The sequence below is a fragment of the Neomonachus schauinslandi genome, chromosome 13 (genome assembly GCF_002201575.2).
Source record: "Neomonachus schauinslandi chromosome 13, ASM220157v2, whole genome shotgun sequence".
NCBI classification, from domain to species: Eukaryota; Metazoa; Chordata; class Mammalia; order Carnivora; family Phocidae; genus Neomonachus; species Neomonachus schauinslandi.
The window spans coordinates 5,878,105-5,896,057 of NC_058415.1; the positions used below are offsets into that span (position 1 = coordinate 5,878,105).

At 43.1% G+C, this 17,953-nt stretch overlaps 2 protein-coding genes across 3 annotated transcripts in view; one reads left to right on the forward strand and one right to left on the reverse strand.

Annotated features, from left to right (window-relative positions):
• ERMP1 (endoplasmic reticulum metallopeptidase 1) overlaps positions 1 to 4,842 on the forward strand; it is a 42,435-nt gene extending 37,593 nt beyond the window's left edge. The window contains exons 14-15 of the mRNA XM_044920741.1: positions 1,652 to 1,815; positions 1,927 to 4,842. Coding sequence (XP_044776676.1) covers positions 1,652 to 1,815; positions 1,927 to 2,091 — 329 coding nt within the window. The 3' untranslated portion in view covers positions 2,092 to 4,842. The remainder of the gene's footprint in view (positions 1 to 1,651; positions 1,816 to 1,926) is intronic.
• A 2,355-nt stretch (positions 4,843 to 7,197) lies between these two features.
• Positions 7,198 to 17,953, reverse strand: part of RIC1 (RIC1 homolog, RAB6A GEF complex partner 1) — a 165,887-nt gene continuing 155,131 nt past the window's right edge. For both annotated transcript variants that reach the window (XM_044920659.1, XM_021694471.2), the window contains 7 exons: positions 16,927 to 17,085; positions 16,702 to 16,838; positions 14,793 to 15,079; positions 14,127 to 14,318; positions 11,006 to 11,183; positions 10,691 to 10,879; positions 7,198 to 9,930 (listed from right to left, as the gene is read on the reverse strand). In XM_044920659.1, the coding sequence (XP_044776594.1) occupies positions 9,642 to 9,930; positions 10,691 to 10,879; positions 11,006 to 11,183; positions 14,127 to 14,318; positions 14,793 to 15,079; positions 16,702 to 16,838; positions 16,927 to 17,085 (1,431 nt within the window). In that variant the 3' untranslated portion in view covers positions 7,198 to 9,641. The remainder of the gene's footprint in view (positions 9,931 to 10,690; positions 10,880 to 11,005; positions 11,184 to 14,126; positions 14,319 to 14,792; positions 15,080 to 16,701; positions 16,839 to 16,926; positions 17,086 to 17,953) is intronic.

The following is a 17,953-nucleotide window of genomic DNA, read 5'->3' on the forward strand; positions in this document are numbered from 1 at the left end:
GAGCCACCCTGAGTCTTTTAAGTAGATTTTTAAATTTCTAGGTAGGTGGCCATTTTGTTTTATTGATAATTTTAAGTTTTACCAAATTACAATCAGTGTTACTTATAGTTTCAATTTTATAGAACCGGTATTTCCTTTAAAAGCTCAAAGTTTATGAATGTTTTGTGCCCACTGTACATGCCTGATAATGCAGAATTTGTCTTCTAAAGTTGGATATATATATCCATATGATCTACTTCACGGATCATTTGTTTTGGTCTTTTTATATCCTTTTTGTTCAACTGATGTTTTGTAGGACAGTGGACTATTACAGTCTCTTACTTGTGTCTGGCTGCCATGTGTATCTTTTTGCATCTCCTGTAGTTTTGCTTCATCAAGCACTTGCTGTCAGTCACTTGATGCACAGAATTCACAATTTCATATCACGGTCAATTAAAGCTTTTAGTATTAAAAAGTGTCTTTTTACATGTAATGCTTTTGTCTTGAATCCTGGGGTTTTTTTCCTGAGATCAAAGAGGTCTTTTTCTCTAAAAGATTTTATTTGAGAGCGAGCATGTGCAGTGGGGAGGGGTAGAGAGAGGAGCAGGGAACCCCGATGTGGGACTCGATCCCAGGACCCTGGGATCATGACCTGAGCTGAAGGCAGACTCTTAACCGACTGAGCCACCCAAGGCACCCCAAAAGAGATCTTTTTAAAAACTGTGTCCACTTTGTTCATACGGTTATTTTTACCCTTTCTGAATTTCTCAAGTATATTTCTTGAATACGGCAGATGATTGGATCTGGCTTTTTAAGCCAAGTTGAATTTTTTTCTCCTAGTTGATTAGATCTATTCACATTTACTTTTTTTTTTTTAAGATTTTATTTATTTATTTGAGACAGAGAGAATGAGAGAGAGAGCACATGAGAGGGGGGAGGGTCAGAGGGAGAAGCAGACTCCCTGCCGAGCAGGGAGCCCGATGCGGGACTCGATCCAGGGACTCCAGGATCATGACCTGAGCCGAAGGCAGTCGCTTAACCAACTGAGCCACCCAGGCGCCCCTCACATTTACTTTCAATTTTGGTCTCCACTTTGTGCTTTATTTGCTATATTCCTTTGTTAAAGAACAGGTTCTCTTTGCTCTTTAAACTAAAAAGAATATTTTCTGGCATTTAGGAAAGTTTTTTTTGTTTTGACCACATTTCATGTAACCCTTTACTGTCTGTTTTTAGTGGCCTTAACCCTGTGAGTCTCTACAACTCTGTTCCTCGCTGCCTCTCCGTGTTGACTGCATTATATCTTGGGCTTCCACCCTTACTGGACCACTGCCCTGGTAACGTGTTTGGGTCTATTAAAATCCTATCTATTCTTTTGCTACAGTTCTTGAAGTTACCGCTTGGCTAGATGAAGCTTATTCCCTAGATTTCTGAGGGACTCACGTGTGCTAGGTTCTTGTAGGTTTCAACGACAGGTTTCCTCTTTGTAAATTCTGTGCCTTTTTTGCTGGAGCTCGTTACTTCCCCCGGCTGATGCCACGGGGTGGAGGTGCAAACCAGAACCTCTGGTAGGTCTGTAGTGAGTATCTGGAAGGTGACATGAGGCATGTCCTTCAGAGGCTGGTTTGGTGGCGCATTAACTGTTTAAAAGATAACTCTTCCTCTTACCTTACAGGACCGAGCCACATGTCCTTCTACGTTCGAACCCACAAAGGGTCAACACTCTCTCAGTGGTCTCTTGGCAATGGCACCCCGGTCACAAGTAGAGGAGGGGACTACTTCGTATTTTACTCCCATGGGCTCCAGGCCTCTGCATGGCGGTTCTGGATAGAAGTACAGGTGGGAAATTTCCCCGCATTGCTGCTGTCACTGATCAGCCTCCCAGGTGGCGTTTGGGATCATCATTCTGCCCTCCTAGAACCGGAGAACTAAACTAATTTTCTCTGCCAGGTCATGGAAGAACGGCCTGAAGGAATGGTCACTGTGGCCATTGCTGCCCACTACCTTTCTGGGGAAGATAAGAAATCCTCCCAGCTGGATGCTCTGAGAGAGAAGTTCCCAGACTGGACATTTCCTTCTGCCTGGGTGTGCACCTACAGCCTCTTTGTGTTTTAGTCTTCTGGAGGAGCGCGGAGTACATGCCCAGCGGGATACCCCGTGACGCAGTTTCTCCCCACGTTACATGGATGGTTGTAAGTCAGTGATTTTGAATGAGCACCTGTTCAGAGAGCTTCGTGGGCTCACACTCTTCAGGGCCCAGCATGATGATGGGGACGTGTGGCCTGACACTTGAAAGCACCGGTTTCCTGGCCCCGAAGCACTGTGGGCACCACGACACCCGTCAGTAATTCTCTGGGACCTTAAGGATAAAAGCCAACAAACCACTTGAGTAGTTGTTACCCCTTAGGATCATGACAGATGTAGAAGGTACTGTGAGCTGTTCATGGGACAAAGGACATTTCCAGGTGAAGCCCAAGATGATTGGTTTGGTCAGAGGATGGTAGCTAAAAATCCGTTCGCTGGAGTCGGGACTCCCCTAAGACGGACCTTAGGGGTCAGAAGGCAGGGACAGCGAGGCCTGGGGGCAAGCTGGGGGCTCCTGGGGCCGCAGCCTAAGCCGAGGGCTCTGCTGCTTCAGGCAGCTGCTCAAATGTGCTTGGCTCCTCTGGAGTCTGTGCCGAGCTGGGGGTGTGCATCCTTCTGACACGTGGTCCCTGAGAGCCATCGCTGTGATGCTTTTCGGAGTTGCTTTTAAGGCCCGATGTCCAACTTTTCCCCTGTCCACCTTGCCGGTTTCAGCAGAGCGTTTGTTCAGCTGCCTTTCCTGCGGGGTTTTTCCAGGCTCTTCTGGCTCAGGCTGTCGTGGGTGCAAGCACATGGGCTTGGTTCCATCCTCAGAGCCCAGGGTTGCCATGGTGGCTGCTCTGGGCTGGGAAGTGAGTGGGGTGACGAGTGGCTGGGCATTTTATAAATATTGATTCTCTTCATTTAGTAGGCATGTCCTATTATCCAAGGTTAATCCTTTAGGGCGTAACTTTATTGATGCACTGAGTCCTTAGTTTTGTCGGTGTTCTTGCCAGTCGCAATCATCCGTCCGTATCCAGCAGAACTGGCTTTCCCGGGGCTGCGGGTGCTGGCTTTGGCCACCGGCCCTGCAGCCGCTGAGGAGGATCCTGCAGAAGGGCAGGCCGAGGACCTCAAGGTGCTTTTCATTTAGAAGACGGCGGTGGGGCTTGGGAGGCGCGTCTCTGCTCCGGCAGTGGAAGGGTTTGGGGAGATGAGTGGTCAGTTCTCCTAGCTTGCTCTTTTCCATTAAGAAACTGGAAAGGTTGGGCAAATTCTGAGTTTAGCCAGCATAGGCCAAAAAGGCATTTTAAAGAAAAGCCATAGTAAAACAAAGTGGCACTAAGCGTGCATCGCCAGAGGACTTTGACAGACGGATGCAGGGTGCTTTCTCAGTCCCGCTCCTCCCGGGTGCCCGCGGACTTCCGACGACGTTGTCAGGTGTAGCTTGTAGAGAATCAGAGTTGTGGACAAAAAGTGATCAATGAATTTCAAAATACAGCCTAGTTCTTTTGTCCCTGTGGTTGATCTGAAATAGATTTTATGGGGGGGGGGGTCCCATGTTGAGGACGTGCATTGTATGAAAGTTCTCTTCTTCCCCCTTTGGGAAGGATGTGATTCCCTTTCAGTAATAATCATGGTTTTCTTTCTGCCTTTGTTATTTTTCTTTGTAAACAGTCTCTCTCGGTTTTCAAGATGCTCACTGGTCTCAGGGCAGACTGCTTTAGCGCCAGAAATGGCTGAGTACTTCTACTTACTGTTCATGCCGCTGTTATAATAAGCACACCGTCAGATGAGTCAGCAGCCTGAGACTGGAGTAGCTCCTCATTCAAAACTCACTTCTGAGAGGGCCTTTTCAAATTCTAACAAATGCAGTTTTCCCTACAGAATTTCAGTGTAAGTAGCCCAGTATTGCACATACATTGAAAAAGTCTGACCTTAGACTGCTGCATGAAGTACCTGTTTCCAGTTCAACTGATGGAAATGAGCACCCACAGGGTTGCTAAGATGTCTCCACTGAAGGGGCTGCAGTCAGCTGCTCACTCAGGAAGCTGTAGGAAGAACAATGGTCTCTCTTTTCACTGGTTTGCTGACTTGCTGAGGATTAACTGTTGCCTTACATTACTGAAATAAACTTTTTAACCTCCTAGTTAGTATCTTTAACAGAAAAACCAGATCTTTATTGTTTGTTCTGTATCCCCACCTTTGAAGGGTTATTTCAAGTCTACAGAGCCTTTTTAAAGTCTTTTTAATTGCTTTTAAAAGATCTAGATGGCTCATGTGGGCAGAGCAGGTTATGTGAGCAAAGAGCTCAATAAGGAAATACTGGAATGCTTTTTACTCTGGAATGAAATTGTGCATCATATTTTGTTAAATGTTGAGCTTTTTAAAAATCCTCTCCATTGGCGAAGAAAATCACTGAAGGGCTAATCCAGAAGGATTGTGGGGGCAGGAGGAAGAAATGGTCTTTCAGCCAGTGGCCCACCACTCACTCTCCTCTCCTCCCAAGGAAGGGGGGCACTGCCACCCCCCAGAACAGGTCCCTGGGCAAGTTCCTATGCAAGTTATTTTGCTTTCTCAGTGAATTGCCTCGGAACAGTTCGGTACACCTCCTCATCATGCACCTTGCCGCCTTTTAGGGCCAGTGAAGCCAAAATGCATTTAGGCCTCTTTATGTCTGGCTCTTTTTTATTCCTTATTTGATTTGTAAAAATACTAACATACTAATATACTTCTTCAGGTTCGGCTCTATACTGTGACCAAGTGGGATTTATTCAAGGAATGAAAAGTTGGTCTAATACCTGAAACATCAGTGTGTAATACACCATCTCAATACACAGAGTCCTTTATCCTGGTGAGGAAGTCCCCTCCTATGAAAAACTCACAGCTAACATCATCATCTATGATGAAAGCCTGAAAACTTCCCCCTAAGGTCAGAAAGACCAGCATGCCCACTGCGGCCACTTCTGCTGAATATTGTTTTGAGGTTCTAGCAGTTTGGCGAGATGCACACAGATTAGAAAGGACAGATTTATGTAGAAAATCCTAGGGAATCCACAAGAAAAACTGTTATAGGAACTATCAATACACAGACAAGCAACTTTTTCTATAACAAGAAAACAATTCTATTTGCAACTGCATTAAGAATAAAATACTTAGGGGGGCGCCTGGGTGGCTCAGTCGTTATGCGTCTGCCTTCGGCTCAGGTCATGATCCCAGGGTCCTGGGATCGAGCCCCGTATCGGGCTCCCTGCTCCGCGAGAAGCCTGCTTCTCCCTCTCCCCCTGCTTGTGTTCCTTCACTCGCTGTGTCTCTCTCTGCCAAATAAATAAAATCTTTAAAAAATAAATAAATAAATAAATAAATACTTAGGAATAAGCATAACAAAAGTACAAGACTTTTACACTAGAACTAACACTGCTGAAAGAAATCCCATGTTTGTGGATTGGCTTAATTAAGATGGCAGTATTCTCCAAGTTGATCCACAAACTGAACACAATCCCAGCTTGTAGGTGCAGAAACTGACAAGCTAATCCTAAAATTCATACGGAAATGCAAGGGACCCATAATAGCCCGAACAGTCTTGAAAAAAACAAACTTATGAGTCATATATTCAAAACTTCTTACAAAGTAGGGACAGTAATCAAAACAGTGTGGTACTGGCTTAGTAAGAACAGAGATCGATATACAATTGACAGTCCACAAATAAATCCATATGTTTACGGTCAAATGATTTTTGGCAATTCAGTGAGGGAAAAAAAAAATGAACCTTTTCAGGAAATGGTGCTAGGACAACTGAATATCCACACACAAAAAGAACAAAGACCCCCCTCACTTCATACCGTACACAAAAATTAACTCAAAATGGGTCAAAGACCTAAAGAGGAGCTAAACTGTAAAAAAAAAATAAAAAGCAAAACTCTCAGAGTAAACCATAGGCACAGATCTCCATAACCCTGTATTAGGCAGTGGTTCCTTACATACACCAAAGCACAAGCAACCAAAGAAAAAGTTGGGACTTCACAAAATGAAAAACTTAATGCTTCAAAGGACAGTGTCCTGAAAGTCACAAGCCCTTGGAATGAGAAAATACTTGCAAATCATATCTGATAAGGGTCCAGTATCCAGAATGTATGAAGAGCTCTTGCAAATCAACCATAAAAGGATAAATGACCCAACTCTGAAATGGGCAAATCATATGAACATTTTTCTCTAAGGATATACAAACAAACAGCTGATAACTGTATGAAAAGACATTAGCCACCACAAAAATCCACACCCATGCCGTAATGACGCACAGCTTCATACATAACTCAGATGGCTGTTGACCAGAACCACAGTCAGCAACCAGTGCTGATGCAAGAACTTGGAGCCCACCTTCTCTGCTAGTGGGAACATAGAAGATGGCGCCGGCACTTTGGAATATGGTTGGGCATTTCCTCAAAACATTAACCAGGTACATGACCAAGCATTTTCACTTGTAGAGAGAACCAAAAACTTCTATCCACATGGAAACTTGTACGTGACTGTTCATGACAGTCAAATGGTGGTAACCACCCAAATATCCCTCAGCTGATGAATGGATAAATAGAAGCAGTATATCCAGAAAGTGGGACATTATTCAGTACTCATGTACAAAGATGAACCTTGAAAATGTCCTGAGAAGTGAAAGAAGCCACACAGAAAAAGCCACAGATACAGGATTGCATTTATATGAAACGTCCGTAAGAGGGAACTCCATAGAGACAAAGACTTAGGAAACTGGGGAACTCAGAATCACTTTTTTTTTTTTTTTTAAAGATTTTATTTATTTATTTGAGACAGAGAGAATGAGAGACAGAGAGCATGAGAGGGAGGAGGGTCAGAGGGAGAAGCAGACTCCCTGCCGAGCAGGGAGCCCGATGCGGGACTCGATCCCGGGACTCCAGGATCATGACCTGAGCCGAAGGCAGTCGCCCAACCAACTGAGCCACCCAGGCGCCCTCAGAATCACTTTTAATCCCACCTGTTAGAGACGGGGCCCAGTCTCCTCTAGGCTTACACTGGCAGTTTTGTTTGGTGGAAATCATTTTGATTACATTTTGAACATTTTCTGTGTCCTCGAGATGGACTGTTCTTGCCAGCTTCTACAGTCAGGCATATAGCTGCTGCCCCCTCTTGATGCTCCTAAGTAATTCTGCATATAAAATTTAAATCTGAGTTTGTAGTTACTTCAAAAGGAAAATTCTAAGAGGTAGGATTACATAATGAAAAGAATATTCCCGTAGCTGAGGTGTTGAATAAACAAAGTTCCTGTAATGGTTTTATTGCCCTTTACCAAGTTAAAAAAAAAAAAAAAAACACATTTTAATAAGTAGCAGCAACTTTAATTACAAGCAAAGGTTGACTTTATCCCCCAGAATGACTTGTCTTGGTATCAGCAAATAAACTTCAAATAGTTATACTGAGTACTTAAATTCATTGTTAAAATTATGGCTTCAACAGTTGATATGTGAACCAAACAAGGCAAAATAAAAATATATACTTAAAAAAATAAAATATGTAACAAATTACCAAAAAGAAACTTTCTGTAAACCTGCCAATTTTTCTGCCTTTGGGCCGCCCATTTCTATTACTTGAGAAACAAGGATAGGAGCCAAGATTCATTCATGGTGTTAACCACAGGAGCTCAGTTAACCTACTGGTGCCCTGCTTTGAAGACTGCAAGATGAACCCAGCAGCACATTCAGAGATTTGAAAGGATCACAGCTGTTTACAATGGTAAATCATTTTATTGACTGTATATTCACACCAAACACAAAAATAATGCTCGTTCTCCTCCTACTGGACTAGGATAGGAGAAGTTTCACGCTGGGCTGCATGTACTCACATGGGACACATTTTCTATCGTAAGAGTTGTTTCGGGAAAGGTGGTTTAAAACAAAGGCTTAAATAAAGTAGCACCAGAAAGACCAGGTACCATCCTCACATATTCCACCCGTCCAGGAGTTCTAGTATGTGAAATTATTGCACTTGTAATGTCAATAGTAAATGATAGTAAATTACCAAACTCAATAATTTAAAACAGTTTGATGAATTTTGAACTAAGCAATTTCAAAATGGTTTTGCGTTTCCCTTCCAAGGAAACCCGGGCTAGGACAACTGTATCTAGCCATTTACTTTAAAAAAGCAAGGGTAGAGGACCAAGTTTTATTTCTAAACTGTAATTGCACTATGAGAAGAGAGGCTGTTTTACATAGTGGTATGAATTTGGTCCACATCCAGATACATTGTTATTACAAAAATAAACAAGTTTGTTTTTGTAGAAAATAACATTGCATTCCTTTGTTCAAATTGCACAGTACAAACAAGCTATGTAAATTAATACTGATACAAGGTAACTGGAAGTACATACAGTGGGTATGAGTTTAGTGTGAAGCCATTAAGGAGTATGCAGATAGGTTTTCATAATGTATGAAAACTAAAATTTAAGTCATATCTAGAAATACATAAAATATTTTAAAAGTTACAGTAAGAATGCATTCTTCACATAGTAATTTTTAGTAGCCGTGATAATACAGGATTCAGCAGTCTATTTACATAAAGGTCCGTTTGTATTCAATTTACAAAAGCAATAAATAAGAAACTACATTAAATTTGCACAAAACCTATTTCATTTCATGATCAGTGTGACCATTTCTGTTACTGTACGACCAAGCCAATAAACCTGTTTTTTTTCTACGAAGACTGCTCCTACTTGGAAAGAAGAGCAAGCCCCGTCTCTCCTTCCAAGAGTATCGCCATGCAGAATCCAGCATCAAACCTTACAAATTATAAGCCCTAAAAATATGAACAGTGCCTTTGAGTCTATTTACACAAGAGTATTCACAAAAAGATACAGTTCTCTGATACAAAACAGTTTAGTGGTATCTAACCGCATAACTGGTAAGAGCCCCCAGACCTCTGCCCACACTGATCCAACAGGAATCAAGCTGCTAAAGGAGCAGGGACACTGACTCACAGGTTAAATAGCTTTCCCCCAATTCAGGCCTGGGATTTAAAGGCTAAACAAAGCCAAGGGCAGGTCCCCGTCACGACAGCCGCCACGGTGCCAGGGCAGGCATCTGCTCAGGAGGCCAATGCGGGGGTCCAGCGCTCTCAATCCAAAGGGGCGCACAGGGGGCTCAGTGCCTGATGAGCTCCAGCAAGCACCTTCGCATTTATTTTTAAAAAGCAGTCTGGACACACGCTGAACCAGAAAACATGTAAGAAGCTGGAAGTAGTGAAAAAGTAGGCTCATCTAGGGCAAAACAATCCCTATGGTTTAGGAGCTACCATTCTTTAAGAATAAAACCAAAATATTCTCATGTACAACTGTACAATACTCTTTATTACTTTCCACTGCAGCTTAAAAAAATTTTTTATGAAAAATGATTTGATATCACATTTTTATGGAGTCCGAGATTTCTTAGAGGAGAAAGTGTTAAAATTTAATACTACCTTACCCGAGTCTCTGAGTTTTCTCCCTGGTTCAACTGTCCAACTAGGTCACAGTGTCCTCAGCTGCATGCGGCTGCGAATGAAGAATGAACACTGCCCGCGGTGCCGGCATGCCACTGTCGTTAGGACACAGAACAGTCGTAAGTCCCATCCTGGAAAGACTCGTCCTCCTCTGCTCGGGACGGGTCCTCCTCCTTCCGGCTGACCAGACTGCCGCCTCCGACCTCGCCCTGCGGGACGCTCCCGTGGCCTAAGGAGCCCCGGCTCTCCTCTGCCCGGGGACCGGCGTGTTCAGGGGTCTTACCCACGGGGACTGGCTGGAAGGCTTCGGCCTGGACTTGCTCCTCTGTGAGCTCACTGAGCTTCTGTACTTGTGGCTTAATGATGTTTAAAAATGGCTTATATCCAGGACTAAGTACAGAGAAAAGGAAATTAGCTCTCCAATGCCACATTCAAAATGCTCCCTAGAATGTTCTGGACAAACTCCTACTAAACACTGACACAGTGAGGTCTCAATGCTAGGTGATTCGGGCAGGAAAGGAGGCACCGGGTAGGGAGGAAAGGCTTCTTAGGCGTCCCGGCCAGCACAGGGGCGCCGCACCCAGGGGAAGTGTCTTCCGTTTCTGAGCTCTAGCAGCAAGGACGGATTGTTTCTCCAGTAGCACTACAATTAAAAGATCATACTCCACAGTCTGAGGACCAATAGGGTTTCTTCAGACTTGAAAAACCTTCAGAGTACATCTCTTCTAAGTGAATTTGGCAACTAAGGAAAAAAACTAGATCCAAGGCTCTTCACTTCTATCCACTAATCTTAATTTGGGCTTGCTAGTAACTGCTATGGACTGTTAAATGCACACACGCCTTAAGTTTTTATCTTTTCAAAGTAGGTATTTTCAGGTTATTATTACCAGCAATTCCACCAAACCAAAGACCTCAAGTTCCAGTCTAATAATTCTAAGATCATCTGCACCGTGTCATTTACATAGCTGGCTGGCCACAGAATGGTGACTCAAGAAAACAACTTCAGAAAGGAATGTGTGAAAGCATTTTTATTTCTACCTACCTAAACAACTTCCAAATAAATGAACCAGAACTAAACCTCACTACTGTGGAAGGACAGGACTCCCCTGAGGGCAGCCAAGGTAACAAGCCTAAGGAGATGTGTACTTACCAATCTGTAGAGGCCCATCGGTCTACCGCGTGCAGCCCCGTCTTTATGTTCTGTAACATCTCGCCATCTACCTCTGAAGACTGGATGAGAACCACAATCTGGTTAATTATTGAGGATTCTCTAAGAATCAGGCCAATGACAATGCACCAGTCCAGACATCCTGCCTCCATGAAGATGTGTAGCAAGTATCTAAACAGAAGCAGAAAGACTGATGCTCAGAAGGCGCTACAGTTATGAGGAAAACAGCCCCTGTACCCTATCTGCCCAAATATCCTGAGTAGGCATTCTGTGCTTCTAGGATGCTGAGGAACTCACCGAAGCTGGACCTGGGATTTGTGAGGCCCCTTACTCGCCAACTCCATGGAGATGTGCTCTAGCTCTGACTGAGTTAGACTAAGTGTGGAGAAGTTTTCATCCACCATTGTCCAGTCTCCATCCACCACAGAGCTACTTTCAGTCAAGTCTGTGGCTGAACCAATACTGCATTCATCACCTGATGAAAAAGGGCCAAAAGTTATAAGCTGGCTTCATACAGAAAATATGTTTAATTTTAAATATGAGTGCTTTCTCACATGTTGATTTCTGCTCAGAATTTTGAAACCCAAATGTTAAATCAACTGCTAAAATTCCCATGTTGTATTAACAGTAGTAGGTATTTTTAAGAAAAAAAAAATCATGAGAGAGAGAACCAGGCATTACGTGCCTTTGGATGGAACAAAACACTACGACCTATGCAGCAGGCTTGCCTGCCTCCAACAAGAATCTAGCTACGATCTGATCAGGTCTTTAGATTCAGCTACAAATTTATAAGAAATACAGAGGAAAATGTTAAATCATGAAGATGCAATCACCAAAATTCACATTTTGAGAAAATCACGGAGGCAAGTCTCATCAATGACTAAACCGCAAGGGGTTTAAAAAAAAAAAAAAAAAAAAGATGGGGGGGCACCTGAGTGGCCCAGTTGATTAAGCATCTGACTTGGTTTTGGTTTAGGCCGTGATCTCAGGGTCATGAGATCAAGCCCTGCGTTGGGCTCCACGCTCAGCACAGAGTCTGCTTGATAGTCTCTCTCCCCTTCCCTCTGCCCCTCCCACATGTTCTCTAACATCAATCACTCACTCAATCTTAGGAAAAAAAAAAAAAAGAAAAGGTAGGGAGGGAAACAATAATTTTTTAAAGAAAGAATTGAAAATTTAATCACAATATGTGAACCTTATCTGGATCTTGGTCCTAACCATAAAAAAATTTATGACATTCTAAAACAATTGGAATTTGAATACTTACTAGATATTTGATGATATTAAGGAATTGTTAAATTTTTAGAGGGATATGAAGGAATTACGTTTTGTTTTTTTTTTTTTGAGAGTCCTTTTAAAGATACATACTGAAAAATTCACAAAATATATCGTGTTTTGCTGGGGAGGGTATGTGCTCTGGTAAGCGCTGTGAATTTTGCAAGACTGTTGAATCTCAGATCTGTACCTCTGAAACAAATAACGCAATATATGTTAAGAAAAAAAAAAAAAAAGAAGAAGAAGAAGGTAGCGGGAGGGGAAGAATGAAGCGGGGGAAATCGGAGGGGTAGACGAACCATGAGAGACGATGGACTCTGAAAAACAAACAGGGTTCTAGAGGGGAGGGGGGTGGGAGGATGGGTTAGCCTGGTGATGGGTACTGAGGAGGGCACGTTCTGCATGGAGCACTGGGTGTTATGCACAAACAATGAATCATGGAACACTTCATCTAAAACTAATGATGTAATGTATGGGGATTAACATAAGAATAAAAAAAAAAAAAAATATATCGTGTTTTGGATTTGGTTCAATAAAGGGATCAAACAAATTTGGTCACGAGTTGGTAACAGCTGAAGCTGGGTAACAGATACACGGGGGTAGCAACAAGGGCTCCATGATACTATTACCTCTAACTTTAAAATATATTTGAAATGAACTCTTTAAAGAGTTTTCTTTAAAAAAAAAAGCAAGCAATGATATTACCTCATGTCTCTTAGGACGGCTACTATAAACAAACAAACAAACAAACAAACAAAAATCCCCAGCAAATAAAGTATTGGCAAGAATGTCAAGAAACTGGAACCCTTTATCAATGTTGGTGGGTTGATAGTTCCTCAAAAAATTAAAGAATAACCCTATGTTCTGGCATTTCCACTTCTGGATATATATACCCAAAAGAATTGAAAGCAGCATCTTGAAGCGCTATCTGAACTCCTATGTTCACTGCAGCGTTATTCACAATAACCAAAAGGCGGAAGCAACCAAGTGCTCATCAATGGGTAGATGGATGGATAAACAAAATGTGGTGTATACACACAACGGGGTGCCATACAGCTTTAAAAAGGAACTAAATTCCCACACATGCTGCGACAGGCATGAACTCGGAGAACATTATGCTAAGTGAAATAAGCCTGAGTCACAGGAAGACAAACACTGTAGGATTCCACTTATATGAGGTATCTGAAGTAGTCAAGTTCACAGAGACAGAAAACAGAGTGGCGACAGCCAGTCCCGGGGAGGGGGGGGGGGCGGGGAGTGTTATTTAATGGGTAGAGAATCTTCGCTTGGCAAGATAGAGTTCTGAAGGGGGGCTGCACAACACTGTGAATGGACTCGACCCTACTGAACTGTGTACTTAAAACTGGTTGAGGGGGTACATACTACGTGTATCTTCTACAACTTAAACAAAAGTAATGGAAGCTGTAAGCTTCTCCACGTGGGAGAAGCTCAAGAAATGGTGATGACAGACTGAAAATCAAACACCGAGCAAGTCCCTGGCCATGAAGAAAGCTTCCGACAGTCAGCCTACGGGCTACTTACACCCCCGGGACTGTACGAGCCTCAGCAACACGCACTGCTCTGAAGCCGCTTCAGTCTGTAGCCGTACTAACACTGAAGGCAGAGGATTGTACGCACTTTTTGGTAAAGGGCCAGAGAGTAAACGAGGCTTTGAAGACTAAGAGGCAAAATGAAGGATATTACACAGGAACTTGCAAGAGAAAAAGAAAGTTTCTACAAATTTTTATCAGTAATATAAAAAACAGGAGACAATGGAGTACGATATTTTATGGTCCATGTCTACTTATGAGAAGAATGGTATTCTTCACACGGAGATAACACTTTGCTTACTTGAAGTTCAAAGTTAGTGTTTCTGTATCATTAAAACCAAGCGCACAGTTTCATGTGTTGGCGCTGGTCTGTAATGAGATTTTACCTATTTCGTTCATCTAAAATAAATATGGCAAAGTATAGTTCAGGCCAGTGTGGCCTTGTTCTAGAAACTATCCACCCCTCCAGCGGATTCTCATGACTAATCCTCCAGGACATATCTGCAAAGAGTGAAGCTCTATTTCTGAAGTGCTAGGGCACAGAAACCTTCTAAAGGAACTAAGGAGAAGCGAGGGTTTAAAATGACATTTACCTTTATTAGATAAAGGTGACAGAAAGGCGTCTTGCATTTGCGGTCCGTGGGACGAGGCTGTGTCGATCTCATGATGGGTGGGGCCGATGTTGCCGAGCCAGCTCTGACTTCGTTGTACATGAGAGACACCTGCGTCTATCTCAAGGTTTAGAAACGGGTCCGCTGACTGGGCCTTTAACAGCTGCTCTCCTACTGCAAGGCAGGCCCCAAAACAAGAAAGTGGGAATTCAAAAGATGCACGCACCACCATTCCCAGCTTGGTTATTTCAGCTTCTTTCCCTGCTACTCCCCAACACTGAAAGTTCAAAGCCAAGTACACCGCACCATCCACCCGTGAACCAGGGAAGCAAGACTATGTAATGCCATCTAACAGTCAACTTACATCATCACGTCTCATTAGCACTGAACAGAATTTATTCTGTTCATCTTTTAAGTGCTTTCCCTTGGTTCTTGAGATGAAGTTTCCAAATGCCACAATAAAAGGTTTTTGTTTGGACGTTCATGAGTAATAGTAATTAGAACAGTCTTCTGTGAAAGACCTGAACTAAAAATCTTTATCTTTTAATTTTTCTTTCACCAAAATAATTTCACTTTGTCTTCTCCTAGATTAGAAGACGGCCCAATAATGATGATAATCTGAGATGGAATGACATGAGCCTACGCTACCTGTTCGGTATTTTCCATTCCTGAAAGGAGAACTGAGAGAAGAGGCTGGGATGATGGGAAGCGGCCACAGGAAATCTTTGTGGAGTCTCTTCAGGGCCAGCACGAAGTTGTCCACCCGTGCGGCCCGAGTGCGCTCCCTGCACAGCCAGCTGATTAGTTCAAAGCCCAACTGGGCTGCAAAGCAGCCGAGGTCCTTCAGCCGAACTTCTTCCAAGAGACGCCGAGCGTGTCTCCAGAGCATCATGTCAATGTACATGTTCTCAGCACAGTCACTGTCTTTGCTCCATCTGTAAGGAGGAACACAAGAAAGCTGCAGAGAAACTGTTCCTGGACGACCTCACGTAGCTGTATGCAGCAGTACTGACAACGCTGAGAACGAGGTGAGAGATCCAAGATCGAGCTATGACTGAATGAAGACAAATGATCAGGGCTTTCCTCCGCGGGATACCACGAGCTGAACAACACCCGGAACACGGTAGGCTCTTCAGACACATTTGTAGAACGGAAATATGGAAGAGGGAAAAAGAGGAGACGGACAAAACCAAACCAAGGAGGAGGGTGGTGACTGGTTGAAGGAAAGAAAGGGAGCGAATAATGCCGTATTTGAAGAGCCCAATGAAAAGAGGTGAGGAGATCAGATCAAAGAAACAGAGAAGAGACAAACAAAGCAAAATGAAGTCTGTGCACAGGAGTGGGAGATAAGCAGACACATAAATATACGACCGATGCTTAAAAACTTACAACGTGACGACACGCAGTCTATCATCCCTTACTCATCTGGGCTGATGTGGGCTGACTGGTTTGGTAACTGGGCCATGTGGTGCCTTCCGTGAGAGGCAGTCCTGGACGACTGTCTGGATTCAGATCTTGGCTCTGCCAACTCACTACTTGAGTGAACATAACCAAGCTTACTTTCTGGGCCTCTGTTTCTTCACCCACACAGTGTGGTTAACAACAGTGCCGACCCTTATAAGTTGTAAGGATGAAAAGACGTACACATGTAAATGCTTCAAACCATGCCTGGCACATACTGAACACTTCAGACGGATGAGCCAGTGATCACATTCTGCAAAGGCACAGCCGAGAAGCTACTGTTTGTAGTAGGCCGTGGTTACATTTTACTTGTATACAGCCCATGACTGTGTGTGTAGATACTGGGAGTAAGGGTGGTATAAATGACTGTGATAAGAAAAAGTAGTAAATGTCATGATAGAAAATGTTCAGTCAGTTCTCATTATGTGTCAGGCACTGTAGTAACAATGAAAACAATATAAAAGAAAGGACTAGGGGAGAGAGAAGAGCTTAGAACATGTAACAATGGAGGAAAGAACACAAGGACCTCACAAACCAGAGGAAAGTCTTTTTTATAATGTTCAGTATGAGTTCACAGTAACCTCTCAGGAGACAATAACCCATCTATGGGTGATGCAGGTTTCTGTCTTCAGGATACACTTCCTCTTGGCTCTCCCTATTTAATGACTTCTCCAGTGAAGAGTCACTGGAGAGTCAAGTACATGGGGACTAAACTTTTTTTGTCATGAGGTAGAGTTGGAAAGAAAGGTAAAACTATGGACTATAGGAAGGCTTTTGGATCATGTGCAGAATTACTTATCTTCCTTTTTATTCTGGTCCTCTATTATCAAGGTAATGTGAAGTGAGCTACCTTCAGAATGGGTACACAAGCCCTACTCTAGGACAAGGGACAGAAATTGTACAAAGAGTAACAAAGTGAACTTCGGAGGAAAAAAGGGGAAGCATTTTGTGTGATCTTCAAGCCTTTCAGAAATGAAGAAAGGAATTGCATTTGATCAAACGGTGGTTTTCATAAGATCCAATTTTACAAATGCCCTAAAATGCAATGTGTGTCACAGAAGGCCCTAAAAGCAGTAATGGCTCATTATTCTTTTACCTTTTTCCAGAAGGACCAGATGGCATACTCAGTGTTTTCTGTAAGCTGAATTTACTAGCAGGAACATTTTCAGCTGACTGGGATAAACTGATGCTTCGATTCCTGAAGAACTCAAATCCACCACTTGAACTGGGTTCCTAAGATTACACATGATGTGCGGTACCGTTAGAGAAAGATGCCGTGTAGGTGTATGGCCTAGAGAGGCTGTGCGATTTTGCAACCAACCTGAGCAGTAGGTGTGGATGGAGGGGTCTCAGATTCTCCAGAGCCAATGGCTTTAAGAAATCGAATCATGTGTCGACATAGGTCCCATTTGCCTTGTTCCAGGGCTGTGTTGAACAGAAGGGTGGCATGCTGCCTACTTACTGCTGGGACTTCCATATTCTACAGAAATAACCAAAGACAAGCATTCCTTTTATACGGCAAATGATTTGGGAAGTATGAGCAATTTTTTATCTCTCTGATTTCTATACCACAGAAGGAATGCAGCTATACCTCTGTAGGGGAGTACTTAATAGTAAGAATGAAAGGAGCAATAGAAAGTATCGTGCAAGGAAAAGCGAGGCAAACACTCTGCTGGTGTACTATAAATTAGGATTTTCTAAACTTTCTAAAAAAGTCAGACATCTTACATAAACCTGACCCACATTCTATCTTTCCTGGTTCCCAGCAACTCTGCAAAGTGGTTATGCCTTTCCTATTTTACAGATGAGGAAACTGAGTTCAGTAACTTGCTGAAGACCAGCAAAAATGCAAGAACACAAATCTAGATTTGCCTGACTCCCAAAAGCTCAGGTCTCCCTCTTGTGACAGTTTTTGAGGCTGTGACAAAAGTACTCTTAGCTCTGGGCAACAGTAGGCAGGACTGCTACACAAAAAGTGTCCTCACAAATTCTTTCGAAAACTTCACAAGATCGCCTGCCTTGGCCTTCAGGGAAAGGCATCTCATAGGCAAGTTTAACTGTAATTATCTGACAATCCACAGCAACGCTGGAATTCTGATACAGAGAAAGTGTCCAATCCCATTGCTTGGCAGATCCCTGGGAGTCTAAGGGGTGACCTAAGACAAAACACAGCTGCATTTATTTTGTTTCTATTTTTATCATTCTGTGGCTTTTTTAGATAAGCCCGGGAATCACAGACTTTCGGGGCCATCCCGCCTCTGCTGGACTATTTCCTCTGGCTTCAGTCAGTTGTCATGAAGCAAGTAAGTGGATCAGAAATGTGCTTCAGGCAGAGTTTAAACCAAGTT